This window comes from Geotrypetes seraphini, chromosome 8, assembly GCF_902459505.1.
Source record: "Geotrypetes seraphini chromosome 8, aGeoSer1.1, whole genome shotgun sequence".
Lineage (NCBI taxonomy): Eukaryota > Metazoa > Chordata > Amphibia > Gymnophiona > Dermophiidae > Geotrypetes > Geotrypetes seraphini.
The window spans coordinates 94,153,655-94,179,337 of NC_047091.1; the positions used below are offsets into that span (position 1 = coordinate 94,153,655).

At 47.3% G+C, this 25,683-nt stretch overlaps 1 protein-coding gene across 1 annotated transcript in view; it reads right to left on the minus strand.

Moving 5' to 3' along the window:
- AMH (anti-Mullerian hormone) overlaps nucleotides 1–12,223 on the minus strand; it is a 37,542-nt gene extending 25,319 nt beyond the window's left edge. The window contains exon 1 of the mRNA XM_033953830.1: nucleotides 11,424–12,223. Within this exon, the coding sequence (XP_033809721.1) occupies nucleotides 11,424–11,991 (568 nt within the window). The 5' untranslated portion in view covers nucleotides 11,992–12,223. The remainder of the gene's footprint in view (nucleotides 1–11,423) is intronic.
- Nucleotides 12,224–25,683: the final 13,460 nt, after the last annotated feature.

The following is a 25,683-nucleotide window of genomic DNA, read 5'->3' on the forward strand; positions in this document are numbered from 1 at the left end:
GCATGGAGCCTGGAGCAAGTGGGCATTGCTCCTGCTTCTTGAAGGTGCATGATAGACAAGGGGTCGGGGGGGGGGGGGGGTTTGGAGGAAGTAGGGGGTGCTGATAGATACCAGGGATATTTATTTGAGGGTTAGGGGTTGGGTGATTGCCACTAGATGCCAGAAATATTTGGGGGAGTTAGGGTGGGGAAGGGGGGTTCCATTAGACACCAGTGATATTTGGGGGGGGGGGGGGTTCTGGGTACTGTAACATTTGGAGGGGGATTGGGGTCAGGAATAAGGTGCTGAAAGTTTTGGGGGAGGGATGGGAAGGCTATTAGTTTTTCTGCCTCAGCTATCTCTTCCGTGCCGCTCAGACCAGGCAGTAAAATTCTTATGCTATGCTTACTTTAAAATCAGCTCTGAGGAGTCACGTGATGCCATGAGCGTGTGAGGACGTGTCCTTGCTCGCTCCGGGGCTGCCTTACTTGCTGGCCAATAACCGCCGAATTTTCGCTGCATCTCCCGCAACGCCTTTGCCTCTGAGCTCGGTTCCGGTGTATGGACCGCTATATTACCAGATCGGCAACGCCTATGCAACCCAAATCAGCGCGAAAAGAGCGAGATCGAGCGCGGCCTGGGGCAAACAAAATGGCGACGAGCCCCGCGGCGGCGGTCTCGAATCTCACCGAGACCGCACTGAGCGACATCAAGGACGCGCTGGCGCAGGTACTGGGGCCTAAGTTAGAACTACTAACGGCGCAGATCTCTAACGTGGAAGCCTTGTTGGCGGCGGCAGCGGCTCGCACGAACGAGCTGGAGCAACGAGTCTCCACCCTGGAAGATTCAGCATCGACCCGGGACGCAGATTTGGGGGAGTTGCGGGCGCAGGTTCGGGCGCAGGCGGAGAAACTGGACGATTTGGAAAATCGTTCGAGACGCTCGAACCTGCGCTTGCTGGGAATCCCTGAAACGATCTCTGATCGTGACCTGTTGGAGGTCCTTGAAAAGTGGCTGAGGGAGGAATTACCCTTGCACCCATCGCTGGGGCCTCTTCGCATTGAACGGGCACACCGCCTGGGCCGGCGCCCTGACTTGGAGGCCCGGCCACGTGTTGTCATCATGAAAGTGCTCAATTTTCGCCATAAGGTGGAACTGTTACAACTTTACAGAAATAAACGAGATGCCTTGAAATATGATGGCACTTTGATCAGAATCAGCCAAGATTTTTCCCTGGCCTTACAGGAACGGAGGCGACCGTTTTATGCACTCTGCACACAACTGTCTGAGCTCAAAGTCAGATTTCAGTTCAATTATCCGGCTCAACTGCGGATCCTTAACAATGGGGTCTGGAAATCATTCCAATCCTCTGAGGCGGCTGCTGCATTTATTGCCTTGCTTAAAAAGCCTGATTCAGGACAGGTTTGACATTGGGGCTCGTGCCTTTTCTGGCACTGAATTGGGTGATTTGACTGTTGCTGTTCATATGTTTTCTTATAGGGAGACCTGGTGTTGATAACTTTTTGAATTTATTCTCTTGCAGACTGGGGTGGCCCTGGGAGAGACATCTTTCGTGCCTCCTTTCTTTTCTTCCACATGTTGGAAGTAGTGAGAAGTGTTGGGGGGTTTTGGGGGGAGGGATATTCCTGGGTGGCAACAGCGGTACTTATAGGGCAGATTGTGTTCCTTTATCAGTATTCTTTTGGGTTGCTGTATTCTTTGGGAAATTGTGCATGGTATGAATGGAGTGTGTTTGTGCAGTCTTGGGGTGAGGCTGGGCGCCCCTGGACTCTCCTTCTGGGATGGTTTCTGTATTCTGACTTGAGCGGTGGGGAGAATTATGGGTGATAGGAATTTTCGTATACTTTCCTGGAATGTGTCAGGTATTACCTCGCCTGCCAAGCGAACAAAGATTTTGTCACAGTTGAAACATCACTCAGTTGACATAGCCTGCCTCCAGGAAACTAGACTTACTGACACTGAACACCAAAAACTGAAGAGAGGTTGGGTTGGGGACCTCTATTATGCATCCTCCTCGGGGAAGAGGGCGGGGGTGGCTATATTGATCAGAAAAGGTTTACCTTGTTCTGTCCAGGTCCTGAGGCGTGACACTGATGGTCGGTATTTATTGGTGAGGGTGACTAGTCCGGGCGGGTCGTTCCGGTTACTAGTGGGATATGGCCCTAATGGATACCAACACGCCTTCTTCCAAAATCTGGTTAATATATGTTTACAGTTTTCCGGTGACCCGCTGATATTAGCGGGCGATTTGAATCAGGTTCTGGATCCTGGTGTGGATCGCTCTGGAGGGTTGGGGCCCACGACGACGAGACAGACAAAGGGTGTTCCTTATCTGTGTCGGACATTGGGGCTGGTGGATCCCTGGCGGTTGCTTCACCCTACTGACAGAGATTATACGCACCAATCCAGGGCACATGGAACATTTTCTAGAATTGACTACACATTGATCTCTGAACACAAATTTGCTTGGGTATCGGAGGCAACCATAGGCCCCCTTGAAATTTCTGATCATCATATGATTTGGCTAGATGTAGCAGTGGGGGGACCGGTGGGTCTTGGGTCGGGCTGGAGATTTCCCTCTTACTTGCATTCTGATCCTCATTTCAGGGAATTTCTTTCTGGGAAATGGGAGGAATACAGTTCCTTTAATGCTCAACATTTAAATCAGCCCATATTATTTTGGGACGCTGCCAAGGCGGTCCTCCGCGGGGAGGTGATTGCTTATGTGGCTGCTAGGACTCGGAGAATTGCCCGTCGTATAGTGTTACTGGAGAAACAATCTACCCACTTGAAAAGGGAATTACTACACTCCCCTTCTCCGACTGCTAGGGAGGCATATTCCGCCGTTTTGGCGGAGCTAAACTCTCTCATTCATGAGCGTACTAAGAAATTACTATTCTTCCGCAAATATCAATTTTATAAATATGGCAATAAAACCGGGAAGTTGTTAGCTTCTGTCGCCAAGAGTTGGAAGGGATCCCGATATATAGCTATGTTGAAGGAGAAGTCGGGGAAAATACTGACCTCCGCGGACGATATTTCCACTTGTTTTCAAAATTATTTTGCAGATTTCTATACGTCACCTGGTCCCTACACAGGCCCGGACGTGGGGGATTACTTAGAGGACGCGGGGATGCCCAAATTATCGGCGGTTCAAGTATCTCGGTTGGATAGACCCTTGCAGCTACCGGAAGTTCTACAGGCGATTAAGACTCTGAAATCGTGTACGGCTCCGGGCCCGGACGGCTATTCCCCAGAGTTTTATAAGATCTTGGCGCCCGAACTAGGGGGGACCCTTTTAAATTTTTACTCTGAGGTACAGAACTCCGGCGCCCTCCCGCGGTATGCAAACGATGCTTTGATAACTTTGATCCCAAAACCCTCTAAACCACCGACGGATATTGAATCATATCGCCCGATATCATTGCTGAATGTGGACCTGAAAATCTTGGCCCGCATTTTGGCGGAAAGGCTGGCCCACCTGCTCCCCGCAGTGATTGTGCCGGAGCAGGTGGGCTTTGTCCGCGCTCGTCAATCGGTAATTAATGTACGCCGGGTTCTACTGGCCTTTTCTCGAGCCCAGCGGGCCCACATCCCAGGGTTGTTGGTTGGGTTAGACGCGGCTAAGGCCTTTGATAAAGTTCACTGGCATTACCTTTTTCAGGTGCTGCATTATATGGGATTCCCTGATAGTTACCTGGCATTGATTAGATCGCTCTATTTGAGACCCAGGGCATCGGTTTTGGTTAACGGAGTACGCTCTTCCTTTTTTGAGGTGGGCAGAGGGACTCGTCAGGGATGCCCGTTATCGCCCCTCCTTTTTCTTTTATACCTGGATCCCTTACTACGCACACTGCAGAGGGACGATGAACTAGTGGGGTTACCTGAGGGCTCCTCTCAGCTGAGGGTGCTGGCATTCGCGGATGACCTTCTGCTTACTTTGGGTGATCCGCACCGCTCATTGCCTCGAGCACTGGAACTTCTGGATGAATTTAATCTTTATTCAGGTCTGGTGCTTAATAAGCAGAAGTCCATAGTGTTGCCCACCTCACCTGGGGTGCGTCTGGGGTGGCAGGGAGGGTTTCCCTTACAATGGGCTACATCTCAACTGACTTATTTGGGGGTAGTGATCCCTCAGGACCTGGACAGGTTGTATTCCCTTAACGTCTCACCCTTATTTCAGCGCACTCTGTCAACTCTTACGGGTTGGAGGAAACTCCCTTTGTCACTTTCGGGCCGTATTGCATTGTACAATATGATGCTCTTACCACAATGGCTTTACCTTATGCAAATGTTGCCCATTCTGCTTACACCTAGACACTTGGCACGGCTCAACTCACACCTCTCCGCTTACTTATGGCAGGGACGGCGGGCTAGGATAGCTTTGTCCAAGTTGATGCTGCCTAGACATCGGGGGGGGATGGGCTTACTGGATATTTCCCGATTTGCCCTTGCATGTCAATTGAGACACCTACACGATTGGTTTTGTAATACCTCCTGGTTTTCCCAGCCTGAGAATGAATGCTTTGAGTTCAGACCGTATCACTTCAGTTTTCTACTACATGTTCGACAGTTACCTGACTTGCCTTCTCTACACAGTCATCCTTTTTTGCAGGTGCTGCGAACAGCTTGGAAAAAACTATGTAGGTTACTGAAAACTTCATCTGAAATTACGCCTTATCTTCCTGTGGCGGGCAACGGAGCATTCTCACCTGGCATGGACTCTGCTGTCTTCGACCGCTGGACTTCTCAGGGCCTTCACTACTTGTTCCAGACGGTGCAGGCTGCGGGTACTCCGACCCCACTTACTGACTTACAGAGGGAATTTACCTTTGTAACTGGGGACTGGTTTGCTCATAGACAACTGAGCCACTACATACAGACTTTGACTCCTACACTGTTGAGAGACGTGGTTCAATCTAGCTTCCGAGAAGCCCTTGACCTCACGGCACACGACCTTGTACCTTTGAAATTTTACCATAAATTCTTGCAAGACCTGTCAGGAGAGTTGGACTTTGTCTCTCTTGCCCAGAAATGGTCGGCCGACCTGCAGGTACCAATCTCTGATGATATGCTGCGAAGGGGACTTCGCGTGGGACGTGATCCTACCCTGTCTTCATCGGAGAAAGAACGTAATTACAAATTTTTGCTGCGAGCATACTACCCGCCTAAGAGGGCTCTGATAATGGGGATTGGTACATCCTCTGGTTGTGGAAAATGCTCCTCTCCCATGGCATCCTTTGGACACATGTTTTGGACATGCCCTCTGGTGTCTGCATTCTGGTTGTCCTTAATATCCACGTTGGCCGCGCTATGGGACTGCTCATGGAGACTGCATCCCAGTTTTCTTCTTACTGCACAACTTCGATTTCATCCACCAAGACCAGGATGTGCGGCCTTTCTCCGAAAGACTGTACTCATGGGCAGGAAATGCATTTTGACACAGTGGCTTTCGCCTCAACCTCCTTCCCTGCAACAATGGCGTTCACTTATGCTACAACAAATGCTGTTGGAAAGAAGGGACATTGTTGATCTGCACACCAAAAAGGGCAGGCTGTTCCGACACTGCTGGTACCTGTTTAGTTTAACATTCGTCACACCCATTCAACAACAACTATGGACTGATTGAACTGACTACCACTTTACTGCTTTAGGTTCTCTCATATCCTGTCAATATCCGCTGTTGCCGCCTGGGTGGGGTGGGATGGGGAGGGATGAGGGGGGGGGGGAGGCTCGGGTGGGTTTGGGATTTGGGAATGTTGGCTCATTCTATAACTTGACGCATTTGTTCCTACGCTTGTCTTGTTGAATTGTTTAATAAAAAATCATTTCAAATAAAATCAGCTCTGTACGTCTCTGCAGTGGGACAGAATAACTAGCAGTCTGATTTTAACATGCTGTGCGCTGATGACCACCGTGAGAGCCTACTTCGGTGCTGAACCTGCTCCATCGTGCTGGTAATCTATGCACTTACCTTGCAATAAATGCATGCTTCTGCAAATGGCAGCTCGTTGCATTGGCTCCAGGGTTGTAAAACACAGTGCTAGCCCAATACTTAAAGGACCACATCCCATTGGGATACCACTCAGATGACAGGACCCACAAAGCTTCCGTTTCTTCCTCCTTATACCTCTCTTTCCCAGACTATGGGAATAATGCAGTGAAATGTGCCAAGGTTTTGCCCAGGATTAGCCCAGCTTGAGTGCAAATGTTGTGGGTACAAAATGCAGGAAAGAGGGTTTGCACACCAAACTACCCCACAGAAAGTCCTTCTTAGAGGTCTGTGCACATCCTATTTAAACCTGCGGAAAATGGGTTAATTAGCTATTCAATGCAAAGTAGTGCAAAAGACTTGAAGCCCTCCCTCCGTATTCACTGTGATAGGGGATTAACAGACCCACGAATACAGAAAACCCACAAATAACAGATGTTATTTGGGGTTTTCTATTAAAAACCATCATGAATATGGTGAAACTGCGAACAACATGGTGGGAGACCTGGCCTTTTCCTGAAGGAGAGGCAAAACACGGTGAAGAAAGTGCTGGGAATCAGCGATTTTCTCTATGCAAGCTGATGTAATTTGGGAGGAGGAGCCAGCAAACTAAAAACCGCGATTACCGAAACTGCAAATACGGAGGGAGAAGTTTAATGAGGAGTTTGAGGAGTTATACAGCTTTGGTTTACTACTACAACTATTTATCATTTCTATTGAGTTACAAACTCCACCTCAGATGGTCTAAGATCCTGGTGATCTAATGGAACCCTCTTCCCCTCCCCTAGACTTGACCCTCTCTCTCCCTTGTAGTCTAGTGGAACCTCCTTCTCTTGCAACATTTGGGGGAGGGTCTGGAGGAAGGAAAGGAAGATCCTAGATCACCAGGAGCAGGAGCAGGGGACAAGGTTTGGGGGTTATATTAGACTAGGGTTACCAGATTTCCTCTTTAAAAAAAAGAGGACACCTGACCCCGCCACGTTCTGCCCCAGTCCAGCCCCCACATGAACCATGTGTCTCCTTTCCCGAGTTTGGGGCCATGTCTGGATGTCCTCTGTGCATGTGTGAACATCGACGCGATGATGTCACATGCATGCGCGTGACATCATCATGTCAACGTCCGCTCACGCACAGAGGACATTCAGACACGGCCTGAGCTCATGCCCTTGCAAAACCCTGACAAACCGCCAGGTTTTGGAAATCCCTTCTGAGCACCCAGCCATCTGGCAACCCTACACTAGACTGTGGGTGTCGCCAGGAGAGGGGACAGGGAGTTCATCAGGCTGGGTTTTAAAAATATTTCCCTTCCTGTTAGTGTGTGAGCCAGTCCTTGCTCATGAAATGATAGGAAAGAAGACCTTTGCAGCAGACGGTTGCTTATTACTGCAGTGATATCCATACATTTTTTTCGTGCAGCAGTAATTTGTCTGCTATTCGCTTATCGCAGTGCGTCGCAAACTTTTTAAGCTGTGGCACACTAGTCTTGGGGCCACGTCTGGTGGGCGGCCGGAAATTTGAGGGCGTCGACACGACGCCATGCACATGTGTGATGTCATCACATAAACATCCGCACATGTGCAGATATCCTGTAGCCACAGCCCTGAGCCTCCTATTACCACGGGTGTGGGTTGGGGGGGGGGTGCAGAAGGAGAGGTGAGGAGAGGGAGCAGAGGTGCCGATGAGAAGAGGTGCAGACTGACTGACTGTAGGACATGCCTCTCGCCATGAGAAGCAGTAGCCGGTGCTGGCACCTCTCATCCTCACCGGCCTCTCGCGGCACACCTGGAATCTGCCACAGCACAGTTTGCGATACACTGGCTTATTATATTGGGGAGCTAAAATTTTGTGTTAGGCTTCCATTAAGAAGACATGCACTAAGGGGATGATTCTATAAATGGTGCTTAACAGCACCTAACTTGGAGGCACAGCTCCATGCGGTTGTCAATCAACCACTAGGCGTCCTTTATAGAATCACGCCTAGTGGCGTCTAGGTGTGCCTAGGGTTTTCCTGGCCTAATTTATCGGCACCTAACTACAATACCTGGCAGTGCCTCAGTCAGCCACGTCTATTCTCCACCCCTAGCCACGCCTACTTTTAAGGTCGGCATTGTTAGGAAACAGAGGGCACCTCAAATTAGGTGTCGTTAGGTGCCACATGGATATCCAGGTGGAACCTTAATTATCAATTTGAAAAATGTGGTTTTTAATGGCGTGGTCAATAACCATGCCATTTAACCAATTAAAAAACGATTGAGTTGCATGCAAATTTTCATTCGGCATTGGCGATTAGGGCGTCTAGTGGCATTTAACCTAGGCACCGTTTATAAAATGAGCCCCTAGGGCCCGGATTATCTATATGGCACCAATATTGGCAGCTGCCTACAAAGCAGCCACTGATCACGTGTCAATCATGCGGCGGCACTGTATAGAGAATCGCGCCTCTGGGAAAGAAAGTTGCTGGAAATATAGGCCAGGGTTTTCCAGGCCTACATTTCTGGCACCTATCTTCATCATGAATTGCACCTAAGTAGGTGCTTTATGACACCTAATACCACTTTCGGCATTAGCCATGCCCATTAGTAGCATTAAGCACCATAAAGCAATTCTTGCGCCATTTATTTAGGGACTGGTAGGTGCTTTAACTTTAACGTTTTTTGTTGTTTTATACAGTATTTCTCAATTAACTTAGGCACTGGTAGGGTTTATAGAATTTCCCCCTAAGTGTCAGCAAGTTCATTGCATTCTACGAGGGGCCGCTGAAAAGTTCTCAGCCCAGCTAAGAAGAGAATGATGTGGAGCCATGAAACTTACAAGTTACTCCACGCTTATCTTGACACTTTCTGTTTCAGTGAGGCAAATGCACAAGTATAGGGAAACCAAGCCATTGTGACATCACCAATGAAGTTGGCTCTTAGGCATTGGTGGAATGGTGCATTATGACATCACAATATGAGGGGCCGCTGAAAAGTTCTCAGCCCAGCCAAGAAGAGAATGATGTGGAGCCATGAAACTTACAAGTTGTTCCACGTTTTTCTTAACACTTATTGTTTTGTTTCATATCATTGAAATGAAAAGTGTCAAGAAAAGCGTGGAACAACTTGTAAGTTTCTTGGCTCCACATCATTCTCTTCTTGGTTGGGCTGAGAACTTGTAAACCAAGCAAGCATATCCCAGTAATTACAGGATTTGAACCCAGGAACTCTCTGGTACAAAACATGGCCACATCCCACTAAGCTACCAGCTGCTATGTATCTTTTCTTCCCTTGTACTTCTCAACCCTCAATGCCACGTACAAACACAACCATTACTAGAATTATCTTAATTTAGAACAATATTACAGTCTATGGTTTTAAGTCAAATTGGCTTTTGTAATATTACTTTGGGGGTTTACCAGATAATGCAGAATGCGGCCGCTATATTAATTTTAGGAAGAAGTTCCATTGATCATGTCACCCCTTTTCTAGTGAAGTTACAATGGCTGCCGGTGAAGGCAAGAATCCTTTTTAAAGTTTGTTGTTTTGTTTGTTTGTTTTTATAAATCTTTATTCATTTTTAAAACTCACAATAAGTGTAACATAAAATACAATCATTTTATACTTTAATATCACTTAATATATTTAATTTTTAATTTTATTTTAATTCACATCAAATATCCCCCCTCCCTTAACAATTAATTATAAGCATTAAAAAAATCATAAAATATTCCCACCCCACCCTGGACGTGTATGAACAAAAAGGAATATTTATTCTAAGCAGTAATTTCAATCTTTACAGTACCTTGTTAATGGCTCCCAAATAACATGAAATTTCTTAAAATTCCCCTGCTGCATGGCAATTACCCTTTCCATTTTGAATACGTGACATAAGGTTTTAAGGTTTTTATGTTTACTGAGATCCCAAACTTCCCATTGGCAATTTGCATCTATTAAACTCCTGGTTCCAAAGGGATTTTCACTCTCTGAATGCTTCATAATTAAGTCACTGATAGCAATAGCTAATCAGCCTTATTATAGTGAGGGGTCTGCTCCTTCCTACTTGTGATTAGTTTTATTTTGTTCCTATCTCAGGACTTGAGCCGGTTTTTTTCCCACCGGAATTTCTAGTCAGGTCTCCATTTTCTGTTGGTAGGACTACACTTCAATGCTCCATCTCCCGTCTCTGCTTACCTAATGTCAGATAACTTGACAGCAGGCTTATTATTCACATCAATTAATTTTTAGAACAACACAGCCAGTTATGGTTCCGCTTTTGGCATAACAATGAGTACATAGCAGTTTCAGTGCACTACAGATGCAACAATGTGGAATTAAAATTCTGTGTTTAAATTTCAAGACCACTCACCATCATCTGAAGGGACCTGTCTGGTCTCAAGAAGTCACCTTTGTATAACTCTTCCCTCAGCCCACTGCTAAGTAGGTAGTAAGAAGAGTGATAATATTCAAACTGTCAGAGATCAGGCTTAGTTTTACCAATTGAAACAACTTGATAAAGCTTGGCCTTACCTCTGGAAAAATAAACTACCCCCTCCCCCAATCAATTAAAATGATTACCTTGGCTGAGCAGTTTTGATTAGTTTTATTTTGCAAGGAGAAAGCACCACACTGCTGCTACAGTAAAAAGGAAGGAGAGAAGGGGAAGGAAAAAAATCACTTTGAACTCTTCTTCCCCTCCCCCCTCAATTTAGTAATAGCTTTCAGCTGAAACCATAGCATGCAGGTGTCCACAGTTGTCTCCCAATAAAGCCATTCACATACCGGATGCCTACAATTTCAGCTAAGTGATTGATTGATTTATTGGGATTCACCCAAGGCAGTGTACAACATAAAACTTACAATAATAAGCACATCTAATAAGAACAAATCAGAACATTCAAATAACATAGTTATGAAAGTACATTAAACAGCTGTAGATATGATCCACTTATTGAGATGTGCAGCCCTGCGCCCACCGTATCTGCAGAGTCAATTATGTGTTAATCATATCAACTATGACAATATTCACATAATTATGACTGCACCAGCACCATACCTCTCAATAATCCTGAATGCATAAATAAACTTCATAGTTTAAATATTAAAATTAATATTATATGTGTGTACAATATCTGTATCATACACATAATTAGATAATTATGCATCCTTCCGTTTTCAGGACCTATTTTGTGTGTGTGGGGGGGGGGGGTCCAGTCTTGATCTATGCAAGATTTCTCTTTTGGCAAGTGGCACAGACACGGACCTCAGATTTTTAAGGCCGTGCGGGTTTAGATCCGCGAGGTCCGTCAGGTCCGCCTTTTACCCCTTCCCTCTCTTTTGTAAGGGATGGGTTTGGATGATGCATATCTGTAGCTTCTATATTGAGAACATCATTTTAAGGTCGCCGACAGGCATTGGCTTGATGTGCATTTGTGTTTGCTAAATGAATGCACTCTTACCTTCCTCCAAACGCAGCAGAATCAGTCGCTTCCGGCTTGGCTCTCCTAGGTGGGACGCAATGCGCCGTAAGGACAGGAGGGCAGGAGGTTCCTCGGGCCCAGAACATAGGCCAAACGTAGCCAGGTCTTCCTCGTCCCACCTGGACTGCCTCACGGCCTCCATGAAACTTCTCTCGTAGCTACGAAGGGCACCAACCATTTCCAAATGGCTCCAGCCTGGGCCTTCCTTCCCATCCTCTCCCGGCGCGCACGCGGTCAAATCCCCCGCGGGCCCGTCAGAAGCCTCCCGTTCACCGAAGAAGCCTCCCCCGCCCTCCAAAGCCCTGGCTTCTGCCGTGGAATTGGAAGCCGCCTCGCCCAGTTCCCTGGCCAAGGTCTGGTTGAAGTCAGCCCCCTTTGAGTTCAAGGAACCGGGAGTCTCTGGCTCAGAAAGGCCCACGTCGTCTCTTCTGCTTCTCCTGTGGCCAGGCCTCTTCTCCTCGCCTGCTCTCCATATCCCAAGTCTCGGCAAAGCCATGGACTCGAGCAGCACCAGCAGATGCCATGTCACAGTCAGGGCCAGCTTCATTTTGGGAGCTGCCGGGAGCTCCCACTGAAACTTATACAGACCCAAGCTTGGTAGAAAGCAAGAGTTTGAGGAGTGAAATTGTGCATGTGGGACAGACACCCGGTGACCTTGCTCGCACAAGGGAGGGCAGTTCACAGCCGTTTCATTTCTATTTCAGGTGCTGCTATCTGGCCTCCTAAAATGTTACCTTCTTGGCTGAAAGGCAGGCCTTGAGGACAAATCTGTGCGCTTTGTGGGGGGGAAAGGAAAGGGAAGAAACAATCTGTTCATGTTGAGTCCTCATGGGAACTGCATGTTAAATGAAACTGTGTATCAAGTCCTTAGAAGCTATTCTGACCAGTCACAAGCCACAAATTCGGTTGCATATTTGCTAGACATTGAGGAGATGGAAACTGGAAGGAAAAATGGGCAGAAATAATCTAAATGAAAGTCACCTGACTTGCAATGGCGTTCATAGCACAGCTAACTGGATTCTCAACAGGTTGCAATATTGAGCCAGCAAAAGAACTATCCAGGGTATATTAACAGTTTGGTGGTATATATGGGTGTGAGTGCTTCTGCTCTTAAACATGAACACAGTTAAATTCCAATCGGCAGTTTCTGGCTGCTTTTCTGCAAGAAAACAATGATATCTTTACTTGCTTAGATTTTCAACATTATGTTGCTAGTATATTAAATTCATGTTGTAACTACCTCAGCTTTTTAGCTGTTCCCTCCCCCCTCGGGCTCCATTTTCTAGTACTCAGAGCTCCATCTCTTGTCTCTGTTTACCTAAAATATCAGGCTTATTTGCATCAATTAATTATTTTTTTAGAATGACACAGTGAGTTATGGTTCTGCTTTTGGCTTGACAGCGAGTACATATTAGTCTCAGTGCTCTAGAGATGCAACAAGGTGGAATTTCTGTGTTCACATTTCAAGACCACACACCATCATCTGAAGGGACTGTCTGGTCTCAAAAAGCCTGGCAGAATTCTGCGCAAAAAAAAATTCAAAATTCTGCAAGTTTATTTGGCATGTAAACAATATATTTTTTAAATATCATCTGGAATTTCAGTACAACTCAGTATTTTAATTAAATTATACTAGAGAAAACAAAGAGCCAACTTCTCTCTCACCCCTGTCCTCCCAGCCAGCATCTCTCACTCCTGCCCCCCCCCTGCCAGCATCTCTCATTCCTATCTCCCCCCCCAGCCAGAATCTCTCACCCCTGCCCCCCCTGCCAGCATCTCTCACTCCTATCTCCCCCCCCCCAGCCAGCATCTCTCACCCCTGTCCTCCCAGCCAGCATCTCTCACCTATCCCCCCAGCCAGCATCTCTCATTCCTGCCCCCCACCAGCATCTCTCACCTGTACCCCCAGCCAGCATCCGTCTCTCCCAGCCAGCATCTCTCACTCCTATTCCCCCAAGCCAGCATCTCTCACCCCTGCCCCCTCCCCCTGCCAGCATCTCTCACTCCTATCTCCCCCCCCCAGCCAGCATCTCTCACCCCTGTCCTCCCAGCCAGCATCTCTCACCTATCCCCCAAGCCAGCATCTGTCTCCCCCAGCCAGCATCTCTCACTCCTGTTCCCCCCAAGCCAGCATCTCTCATTCCCCATTGTCCCCAATCCAGCATTCCTATCCACTTCCTCTGCAATGCTGATTCTATTTCATGGCAACTTGCTGCCAACTCTGCAAGTTTCCCTCTACAGCGGTTCTGCCAAAAAAGAAGTGACATCATAGAGCATGGGACTGCAGTAGAGGGAGGCCTGCAGAGCCCATACAAGCTGCCCGAAGATGTTGCCGGCAGCAATTTGGGCCACAGCGAGGGATTGCTGACCTGACCCCACAATTTGCAGACCTCAGGTATTTCCGACAGCCGGCATCTTTCAAACTCTCCCCGTTGTCCCCAATCCAGCATTCCTGTCCACCACCTCTGTGATGGCAATTCCAATACATGGCAACCTGCTGCCGGCGCTGCAGGCTTTCCTCTACCGCGGTCCCACCGAAGAAAAAGGATGTGACATCATTGAGGATGGGACCGCGGTAGAGGGAAACCTGCAGAGTCCACGCAGGCTGCCCAAAGATGTTGCAAGCAGTGATTCAGGTTGCAGCAATGGAGTGCCGACTTGACCACCAAAATCTGTGCAGACCTCAGGTAATTCTGTGTCCCTGGGAAATTCTGTATTGCGCAGTAGTGCAGAATTCCACCAGAGTAAAAAAGTCACCTTTGTATAACTCTTCCCTCAGCCCACTACTTAGCAGGTGGTAAGAAGAGTGATAATATTCAAAATGACAGAGGTCAGACTTAGTTTTACCAAATGGAACAACATTACAAAGCTTGTCCTTACATAAGGAAACACCCCCCCCCCCCCCCCCACTTTGGCTGGAAGAGCGTCACCAGTAGGGTGCCACAGGGTTCGGTGCTTCAACATCTTTATAAACAATCTGGACACTGATATGACGAGTGAGGTGATTAAATTTGCAGATGATATGAAGTTATTCAGAGTAGTGAAGACACAGGGATTGCGAAGATCTGCAATGTGACATAATCAAGCTCGAGAAATGGGCATCGACATGGCAAATGAGGTTCAACGTGGATAAGTGTAAAGTGATGCATGTCGGTAAAAAAAATTTCATGCACGAATAGGATGTCCGGGGTGGTACTTGGAGAGACCTACCAGAAAAGAGACTTGGGAGTTCTGATCGACAAGTTGACGAAGCCGTCTGCGCAATGCACGGCGGTAGCGAAAAGGTCAAACAGAATGCTAGGAATGATAAAGAAGGGAATCATGAACAGATCGGAGAAGGTTATCATGCTGCTGCACCAGGCCATGGTGCGCCCTCACCTGGAGTACTGCATCCAGCATTGGTCGCCATACATGAAGGTCATGGTACTACTTGAAAGGGTCCAGAGAAGAGCGACTAAAATGGTTAAGGGGCTGGAGGAGTTGCCGTACAGTGAGAGATTGGAGAAACTGGGCCTCTTCTCCCTTGAAAAGAGGAGACTGAGAGGGCACATGATCGAAACATTGAAAATACTGAAGGGAATAGACTTAGCAGATAAAGACAGATTGTTCACCCTCTCCAAGAGGGCACTCTCTAAAGTTGAAAGGGGATAGATTCCCTACAAACGTAAGGAAGTTCTTCTTCAGCCAGAGAAAACTGGAACGCTCTTCCAGAGTCTGTTATAGGGGAAAATACCCTCCAGGGATTCAAGACAAAGATGGACAAGTTCCTGCTAAACTGGAACGTACGCAGGTGAGGCTGGACTCATTTAGAGCACTGGTCTTTGTCCTGGGGGCTGCCACGTGAGCGGACTGCTGGGCAAGATGGACCACTGGTCTGACCCTGCAGCGGAAATTCTTCTGTTCTTATGTTGGCCCTACTGGCTTAGGCAACATATCATAACTGGGTTCATTTTGAGCATAATCACAATAAACAATACCCAATCTGTAGAAAAAATTATATCTAATAAGGAAGGGAAAGAGACTGGTATTTTTGTTGTTACCCCTAGGGATACATGAACCACGTGTTGAGAAACACTGGTGTACAAGAACAGCCTTAATGGGTCAGACCAATAGTCAGTCTAGCTCACTATCCCATCTTCACAGTGGCCAATTCAGGTCACAAGAACCTGGCAAAAACCCAAATAAGTGGCTTCCCCCATGTCTGTTTCAATAGCAGACCGTAGAGAACTATTCCAAACTTTTTTTTAAAACCAGCTATGTTAACTGCTCTTACCACATCCTCTGGCAATGCATTCCAGAGCTGGAAGAGAGGAGGGATAGGGGAGATATGATACAGACATTAACATATGGATCTGGAATGGCCAAGTTGTCGCCCCTCACACCCCGTATCCCAAAGCCCTTCACTGTACTTGCTTGCCAAAGTTCATATATTCACAATAATAATGTGGAGAATAAACCACAGACACTTTATTGATGGTAAAAACCAGGCCGCAGCTTTGTTTATTGGGGACAACCAATAAGCAATCAACAATTGCTTCAGCTCCCGAGCTACAAAACATTGCAATTTGACAGAACTCAAAATTGTATACCCCTGACTCCGCCACATCAGCAAGAGCCTAGGGGGTGGCATGGACCTCCATGCCCCATTCTGTGCCACCTGCATCAAGGCAGATTCGCTCACCTGAGCTCATTTTCCCTTAACTGCTCATCCCCTGATGAGCCTAGGGGGTAGGCATGGACCTCCATACCCTCCCTGTCAGGGTCACCTGACCCTCGGCATCGCCACTCAACTGAGCTGACTACCAAATACCTGCTCATCTTTTGATGAGCCAAAACCTTGTAGCTCAGGATTACTGCTGCTGCGACAACCCTAAAACTGCCAAGTGAACCCGATAAGCACAAGGGGAGGGTGGGAGGGAAAGCTGCCTCCGAGGGACCGGGAAGCACACTGTTCCTCGGAGGCATGAAGACTATATATCCCCACCCATCATGTCCTGCTTCCCCTCTCCCATCCAGTCACTCTCCGGCGGGAAATCACATCCCTCCTCACCTACCGTTTCTATCCCGCTTTTTCCCTACTACTTCCCTACAAGCCTTCAAGCAGTCTCACTACAGGCCTTGGGCCATCCAGCCCACTGTTATAGTCGCCCGTCGAGACTAGCTCTCGGGCTCTTTTTTAAATATTTGAAAGGCATTAATATAGAACCAAAGAGAAGAAAAAATGGTAAAACTAGAGGGCATAATTTGAGGTTACAGGGAGGAAGACTTAGGAGCAATGTTAGGAAATTCTTCTTCACGGAGAGGGTGGTAGATGCCTGGAATGCCCTCCCGAGGGAAGTGGTGGAGAGGAAAACAGTGATGGAATTAAAAAAAAGTATGGGATCACCGTACTTTTGGCTTCTATGCGTGGGGCGAGGGAGGGCCTTGTTAGGCACCTGGGGGGGGGGGGACCCGCGAGTGTCTTCTTTGTTGCCCTTGATGGGCAATCTGGATTTTGTACCTGGCTCGGACAATTCGAGTTTTCATCGGTGGAAAATGTTGGGCTTCTTTCTGGTGGAACATCTGCTCACCGTTGATGGGGACCTGCGTACTTTAGAGGATCTGAGGGATCAGTTGGGGCGCTGCTGGGGGGATACTTTTGCTTATTGTCAAGTTAAACACTATATTCTTACGCTTCCCTGGATTGCCCTTCAACACCCGTTGGGGGCTCGCATCCGGGATCTGTATGCCCTGGTTGAGCCTTATCAGACTTCGGTGTCCGCCTTATATCGGGCTTTGCTAGACATTGAGGAGATGGCCTCAATTTCTCATTCAGTTTGAGGCCCCTAGAAACTGTCTCAGGATTCGGGATGGCTGGGCCTCGGAACTCCATCTGGACCTAACCTCTTGGGAGGTCTCCCAGAGTCTGGCGGGCTTGCCACGTTTAGTCCGAGGAGCCGTGCTGCAGGAATGTTATGCTCGTATTTTGTATAGAGAGTATATTACCCAAGCTCAACTATTTAACTTTGGTGGTGTTGACTCCCCCCTGTGTCTCAAATGTGGACAGGATCCGAGCACGTTTGCACATGCTTTGTGGACTTGTTGGTGTATTCAAGCTTTTTGGGCTGAGGTAGTCTCTTATTTGAGCTCCCTTTTGGAGACGTCTGTAGCGGGCACGGTTGAGCAGCTGGTGCTGGATTTACCGAGAGCTTTTCGATCTTTAACTCCGGAAGCTCATTGGCTGTGTCGTAAGGTGTGTCTCCTGGCCCGGCGTTGTATTATGCAGCAGTGGACCTCTCTGACTCCTCCGTCTTTTTGGCACTGGAGAGCTCTTCTTCATGAGTTGGTTCTTCAGGAGGCCCGGGAGGTCGGAGCTTCTTGTTGGTCTGGGATCCTTATCTCAATTCTTTATCTCCTAGGGGACGTGGCCTTCTTCTGAACACCTTGACTTGAAGCGGCTTCCTCTTGGCTAGTTCTGGATCCTGACATCTCTCTGCTCTGTGGTCTGGGGTAGGGGGGGGGGACTGATGTGAGGGGGAGGGGGATGCTTAGCGTGGTTTGCTGTCCCAGGGTCATCAGAGTCCAGACCCTGGGGGGAATTAGGTTTGTGCCTTACTTTTTTTTCTGACTGGCGTTCCACTTCCTTTGGGGTGGGGGGTCGGGGGGGTGTGCTGGTGGGGGTGGGTTGGGGGAGGTGGGATTTTTTGGGGGATGGGTGTTTTCTGGGAAGTTATATTTGACATGCTGGTGTAGGGTTATCTTTGTTTATGCAACCATTGCTTCTTCTTTATGTGCTGACAGTTGTTGCTGCTGTGTTCATTTTTGCGAGTCTTTTCATGTCAATAAAAATTGTTACAACCTAAAAAAAGTATGGGATAAAAATAGAGGATCTTTAATTAGAAAACAAAGGATGTAAATTAAAGCACTAAGACCAGTATTGAACAGACCTACACGGTCTGTGTCCTACCTGTGGTGATTCAGTGTAGGGTGGGCTGGGGTGGGCATCAATGGGAACTCCACTAATATGGAACATGAAGATATTACATTACATTACATTACATTACATTAGGGATTTCTATTCCGCCATTACCTTGCGGTTCAAGGCGGATTACAAAAGGTTAGTTACTGGTCAGACTTTACTGTAGATATCCTGCAAACAACGGAATGGTTGGATAGGCTGGCGTGAGCATGGACGACTAATTCAGCATTTGGAACTTAGGACAGTACCAGACTTTACAATCTACGGCCCAGAAATATCAAAGCAGAGACAAGTTAACCTAATCCTGTATTTTTTAATGGGTATAACTTATGGGCAGACTGGATGGACTGTTCAGGTCTTTATCTACTGGTTTTAAAAGTATTTCACTGTAACTTCATCAAGTGTCCCCTAGTCTTTGTAATTTTTGATGGAGTAAAAAAATCGATTCGCTTGTAGCCGTTCTACACCACTCAGGATTTTGTAGACTGAAGTTATACTGTATCTCCCCAGAGCCTTCTCTTTTCCAGGCTGAAGAGCCCTAATCTCATTAATCTTTCCTCATATGAGGAGAGTTGAGGCCAGCGCAAGCAGCAGGAAGGAGATGCTTCTTCCTGCCGACAAAGATTTGAAGAGGTGGGTGGGAAGAGAGGAGGAATGGTGCTGGTGCTCCCACCAAGGTGGTGCCCAGGGCAGTCCACCCTCCCACCCCACCCCCCTTCACTACATCACTGATCCTATAACTTTAGGTGTATAGTGTAAAGAGGTGTGCACGGGGAAGTGCCTGTTTGGGGAATGGTCGGGGCATGGATGTGTCAAACACCTAGGTTATAAAATAGTAATTTACATGCTAAAGTGCTACATTTAAGCCTGCTATTCATATGACAGGTTTCAGGTTTATTTAAAATTTGATACTATCGCATATAGTATTTCTAAGTGGTATACATAATAAAATCAGGGACATGGTAATACAAATTAAAACAGAGACAAGATCAGACACAGACTAACCTGACACATAAGCGATAAGGGTAGAACTACAATAATTAAAGAAAAGAAACAAATAAGGGAAATGCAATTGGGAAGCGGTAAGCAAGTAAAGGCCAACTTATGTTAGTATTCTAGAAGGAATCTCAGCACCTAGATGCTATTAATTAATGGTCAGAATGCTGCATTTTGGTGCCTAAATGTCAGTGAACTTTAATAAATTGACCCTAACTATAGGAATGAAATAAGATCCAAAATAAAGGGGAAAAAATTGAGCCAGAAACACGCACCCCCTGTTGGAAAACTAATAATTCAAAATAAACTAATACAGCTGACAAAACACGGCTAGCCAGAGCTAGTGAATCAAAAATATTTTCTTCTACAGAAATTCCACACACGCCATCCGTGCTCGTTACACCTAAAAGTCTGTCTGCACTCAGAATTTGCATTGCAATGTTGAGGGCTGAAGCAGAACAAAGTGCGCACATGAAGGCAGATTGAAGGGACAGCTGGCCGAGTCATTCAGCTCTTTAGCTAAAACTGCATGTTACTGTTGATCAGAAAAATGATAAGTTACTGTGTAAAGGATGTTCAAAACTGGCATTTTTGAGGTGTGGAAATGAGGAATTGATATAACTTAATATTAGGTATGGAAATTCTTTCATATGTAGGTAAAATTTCTGAAAATGCTACAGCTCAGGATTGTTTTTATCTGACACACAACTAAATTGTAGAATTTGTTGGCAGAAGATGCAGTAAAAGCAGTTCATACAGCCGAGTTTAAAAAAAAAAAAAAAGTTTACATGAGTTGTTGGAGGAAAAGCCAATCTATTATGAAATAAGATTTGGGAAGGTCACTGCTTATTCCTGTGTGTAACAAGGAATAGATTGATTCTTTGGAATCCTGCTGGGTACTTTTGACCTAGATTGGCCTCTGCTAGAAACAGAATGCTGGGCTTGATGGACCTTTCATCTGACCTAGTATAGCATTTGGAATGAAATTTCCTCTTATTTTACAGACTTCAGATCGAATATCATCCCAATCTTTCCTACCCTAACTCTGTGGCTAATGTAAGAACTCAGGACCGTGTCCGTTCAGTTGTCCCGAGAATCTGGAACACATTATTAGATGGTGTGTTCCTACAGTCAAATTGCTTGATGCTTAGAGGTAATGATGAAATTAGGTTTTGCCTCTGTCCTCATCTGCACAAGCCTCACTTTAAAATAATGTGTCTGAGGCTTGTATGGTTAAGGTAGAGCTTGCAGGAATGGATCAGGGATGGGGACAGCGACAAAACTCATGGGGACGGGATGGTGAAATTGAGTTCCTGTGTCATTCTCTAATATCTCCCCTCAGTCATCTCTTTTACAAACTAAAGAGCCCTAACCTCCTTAGTCTTTCCTCTTACGAGAGGAGTTCCATCTCCTTTATCATTGTTGTCACTCTTCCTTCCGCTATATCTAATATAATAAAATGCTAGGCCGCGCATGCACATTCAAAAGTCATGTTCCCTGATCTGTCAGCGGAAACACGAGTGCGCATGCGCGCGTTTTACGTCACCAATCTCTGTTCCTTCGGATTTCCTGTGGGGGGTAGGGAGCGCAGCCTTCCAAGCAGAAGGTGGAGGGAAGGAAACCCGCGGCGGACTCTCCATCTGGGACCACTTCGCCCTCAGCCAGAGGAGCTGGCTTGGAAACGCCAGTGTGGGGCCCTCCGGCGACAGCCCTGTTTACCTGGACAAAGATTTGGCCACCCTGGAAATGCCAGCTGAGTGGGGGGGAGCCCCAGCGAGAAGGGTGTGCACTACTACAACCGACTTATCCTCCGGAGGGTCCAGCCGGTGGTCACTCTGTACCACTGGGACCTGCCTCTGGCCATCCAAGAGAAGCTGGGGGGCTGGAGGAGCGCCGCGGTTGTTCGACTCTTCCGTGACTACGCCAGCTTCTGCTTCCAGGAGTTTGGCGACCGGGTGAAATACTGGCTCACAATGCACAATCCTTATCTGCTCGCCTGGCACAGCTACGGGACAGGACTGCAAGCGCCAGGAGAGAGGGGGGAGGCGGCGAGCGTCTATGCCGTGGGCCACAATCTCAGGGTTGCCATAGAAACAGAGGGGCTCAGGAGCTAAACAGAGATTTACAAAAACAAACAACAGTGGACAAGGACAGAGACATACAGACACTCACAGAAGGACAGGGGGCTAAAGAGACAGATTGAAAAAATCACAAAACACAGAGGACAAGGAGAGAGAGACACACAGACACTCACAGAAGGACAGGGGGCTAAAGAGACAGATTGAAAAAAATCACAAAACACAGAGGACAAGGAGAGAGAGACACACAGACACTCACAGAAGGACAGGGGGCTAAAGAGACAGATTGAAAAAAATAACAAAACACAGAGGACAAGGAGAGAGAGACACACAGACACTCACAGAAGGACAGGGGGCTAAAGAGACAGATTGAAAAAAATAACAAAACACTAAGGACAGAGAGAGACACAGGAAACAAATGACAAACAACCAAACAATAGCCAAGGAGATAGATGGGAAAAAAAGGCACACATACAGTAGCCAATTAAAAAGACAGAGAGACAGTAAAAAAAAACAACCAACCATACAGTGGCCATGTCAACCGTGCCTCAGAGCGGTCTGCGAGGTTCGTTACAGCCAGTAGGCTGTTTTAAAGAAGAGGAGCCGCATGCTGGACAGGGGGAGCAGGTAAGGAGTGCTGCTGGACAGGGGGAGCAGGGAAGAGGGTCAGGGGGAGAAAGTAAGGAGTGCTGCTGGCCACGGGGAGCAGGGAAGAGGGTCAGGGGGAGAAAAGAAGGAGTGCTGCTGGACAGGGAGAGCAGGGAAGAGGAACAGGGGAGCAGGTAAGAAGTGTTGCTGGACAGGGGGAGCAGGGAAGAGGGACAGGGGGAGCAGGTAAGGAGTGCTGCTGGACAGGGGGAGGTAAAAGGAAGGGAGAAGGCCTACTGCTGGACAAGTGGAACAGGCAAGGGGTGATGGTTGACAGCCGAGGAAAGAGAGAGAGAGAGAGAGAGAGAGAGAAAGAAAGAAAGACACACACATACATCTATTCTAGCACCCGTTAATGTAACGGGCTTAAAGACTAGTATTTTATAATTCCGCTATATCTTTTATGAGACATGGTGACCAGATTTGAATGCAATATTCAAAGTGAGTTTGCACGATGGAGTGATACAGAGACATTATAATCATTGTATAGTTAAGGAAGAGCTTACAGGAATGGGGCAGGGGCAGGGACAGTGACAAAACTCGCAGGGAGGGGATGGGGAAAAATTTGTCCCTGTCATTCTCTAGCTGGGATCACCTGTAGCCAGCATACCTAGGATAATTTCGGTGACGTGACACTCACATATGGTCAGGATTGCCTGGAGCCATGAAAATTAGAGCAACCAGCACCTCTACAAGTCCTGGGTCTTGTGCCAGGCAGGGTCTTAGTGCGACAGTCCACCACAGAATTCATGAAGTCATCAAGGCCCTTGCCAAACAACCACTTGTTAAAGGGAAGTCTAGCCAAAGTAGCCTCGGAAGTGAAATCACCAGCAAATTGCCTGATCTATAGCATCCTACGGGCAGAGGAGTTGGGCTCCCTCCTGCTGGAATTGTTTCCGGGGGAGGGGATCGCACACCCCTCCTCCCCCAAACTTCCACGAAGCGCGGCAGGAAAGATTGGGCATCTCTCCTGCCACGGGTCACAGCAATCCGGGGGTGGGTGGGATCACGATCATTGCAGGGGAGATGAGGCATCTCTCCTGCCACGATCGTTGCTGGGGGGGGGGGAGGGGGGATTCTGTAACCGGTGTTGTTTTTGACACCAGTTACAGAATTCAGCTTTTAGGCGAAGGACTGGTCCCTCCTTTGCCGCCCTAAAAGATATTTTTTTGGGCGTTTGGGACTTGGGCAATTTTTTGGTTGATAATGTGTTCCAAGATTAGACATAGTGGTGGTCTGGGCGATTAAACTGCTGAACATAGAGGTAGTTCAACACTGGCAAGAACATCAACATGCAGTCACGGATCTAATTTTTCCTGTACTTAATGTCATCAGCACCACTAGAGGAGGAGACATTGCCCACATATTGTGGAAACCGGAGCAAAAATGGATTTTTACCCTCAATACTTTACATCCACATGGACTCAATAGTGAGATGGAGTGGATAGCCTTTTTGTAATCTCATCAATATGTTCAACCCATCTGTCAACTTGTGGCGATATAAGAATCTTATCCACAATGGAATATTGTATCCATTTGTTACTCTGTGGCGATACAAACATAGCCACAAGGTAACTCAGTATCTAATTGCCTTGCATCAACATACTTCAGCTTTAAACAGCTCAATCATACATATGGCAATTTGACGTTAGCCACGTTTTTCACGCTTAGCACGCACATAGATATCCCTCCCCCTCTTAGTTTAAAAATGAGAAGGAGCCGCGGCGGCCTTCTGGCAGTTGAAAAATCTCTCATACTAGCAGCGGTTTCTAGCAGTGGTATGTACTTTTGTAGCGTTTCTCTCCCATAGCACAGCCTCACAAGTTTATTTAAGAATTATGTCGTACTGTGAGTAGTGGAATCTTTACTCACACTCGACCTTGTTAAATCTTTTGTCTTTTATGTTCAAATCTATTTTATTAAGCAATAGTAAATACAAAAGTAATAACAACCATGGTATGCATTTTCATCAAACACCCACGGAGGACTGGACTCTTATGCCCTCCCCGGACCCACCGCACCCCCACCCCACAGCAAGAATCCCCAACCCCCCGCCCTCCCCTCCCCATCCCCCCCCCCAGATACAAAAAAACAAATGCATAGGCAGGGAACAGCTAAGACACATAAAAGCATTGAATCAGAGGTGAAGTCTATTCAGAACACGACTACGACTCTCAGGAGCCAAAATGTTCAAATACGGAGTCCAAGTGTGAACAAAGTCTCTGCTCCGGCGCCGAGAAGAACAGGCCAAGCGGGCCTCCCAACCCAGAAGTTCATGAAGGCGATTCCTCCAAAACCAGAAAGAAGGTGGTTCAGTAGAAAGCCAGCAGCACAAGATACATTTCTTCCCTAAAATAAAACATTTACTTAGAAATAACTTTTCATAAGAAGTGTACATATGCAAGAAAGAGAAATGGGCAAACAGCATAGACTGCACTGAGACTGGCACAGGGGTTCGCAACAAGCCCTGTAAAAAGGAGGCCAGCTCCGTCCAGAATACCTGAATCCCCTCACAACTCCAAATACCATGAAAGTAAGAATTTACCTCCACCGAACAGCGGATGCATAATTGAGTATCAATACAACCCATATGGTACGCCTGACTCTGGGAAGCATAGGCCCTCAGGACAGTGCGAAAATGACATTCACGCAATTCAGCACTATGGACCATGCCCGCAGTGCGTCTCAGGGCAGTTAACAAAAATGTTCCCCCCAAGTCCCTACCCAAGTCCCGCTGCCATGCCTCCAGAATACCAGGGAAAACCCTCGGCGGGCAAAGAGCCAGGATCCGGCCATGCAAAACAGAGATAGATACCCTGGAATCCGGATCTGCAGTCAAAAAAGTATGGAGCCGGGTCCCAAAATCCCCTTGCAAAGAAGTCCCCTGGAGGGAAGCCACGTAGTGACTAAGTTGACAATAAGCAAAAGGAAGCCCAGGCTCAGGAACCCCCCTCTCCACTAATTCAGCACCAGTTAAGAGAGTCCCATCATCCCGCAGAACATGCCGCAACTGTTCCACCCCCCAAGCCCTCCAACGACCAAACACGGAAGGTCCCACCCCCGGGGGGGGAAAGCTAAATTCCCCACCAACGGGAGAAGTGCACTAGTATGAGAGTCCTGATTCCACAACCGAAGGATTTGATGCCACACTGTCCACAAGGACCGAAACAAGACACTACGCCTACAAAGTCGCGGCAGTTTAGATAACGGGGCATGAAGAAGATACAATAGATGAAGGGGATAGAAGTGATCTCACTCCAGAGCAAGATCCATATAAAAAGAGGTACCCAACACCCAATCACTAATATGACGAAGCAAACAGGCCTGGTTATAAACCCTGATGTCAGGCACCCCCAAACCACCCCTGGAGGCAGGCCCCACTAACAGGGACCATTTCAATTTAGGTCGTCATCCACCCCAACAAAACCGGGTCAAGAGGGAGGTGAGGGAACGAATATCCCTCTGCAACAAAGAAAGGGGAAGAGTCTGAAGCACATAGAGCCATCTCGGGAAGACAACCATACGAAATAAATGAATTTGTCCCAACAAAGATAGCGGC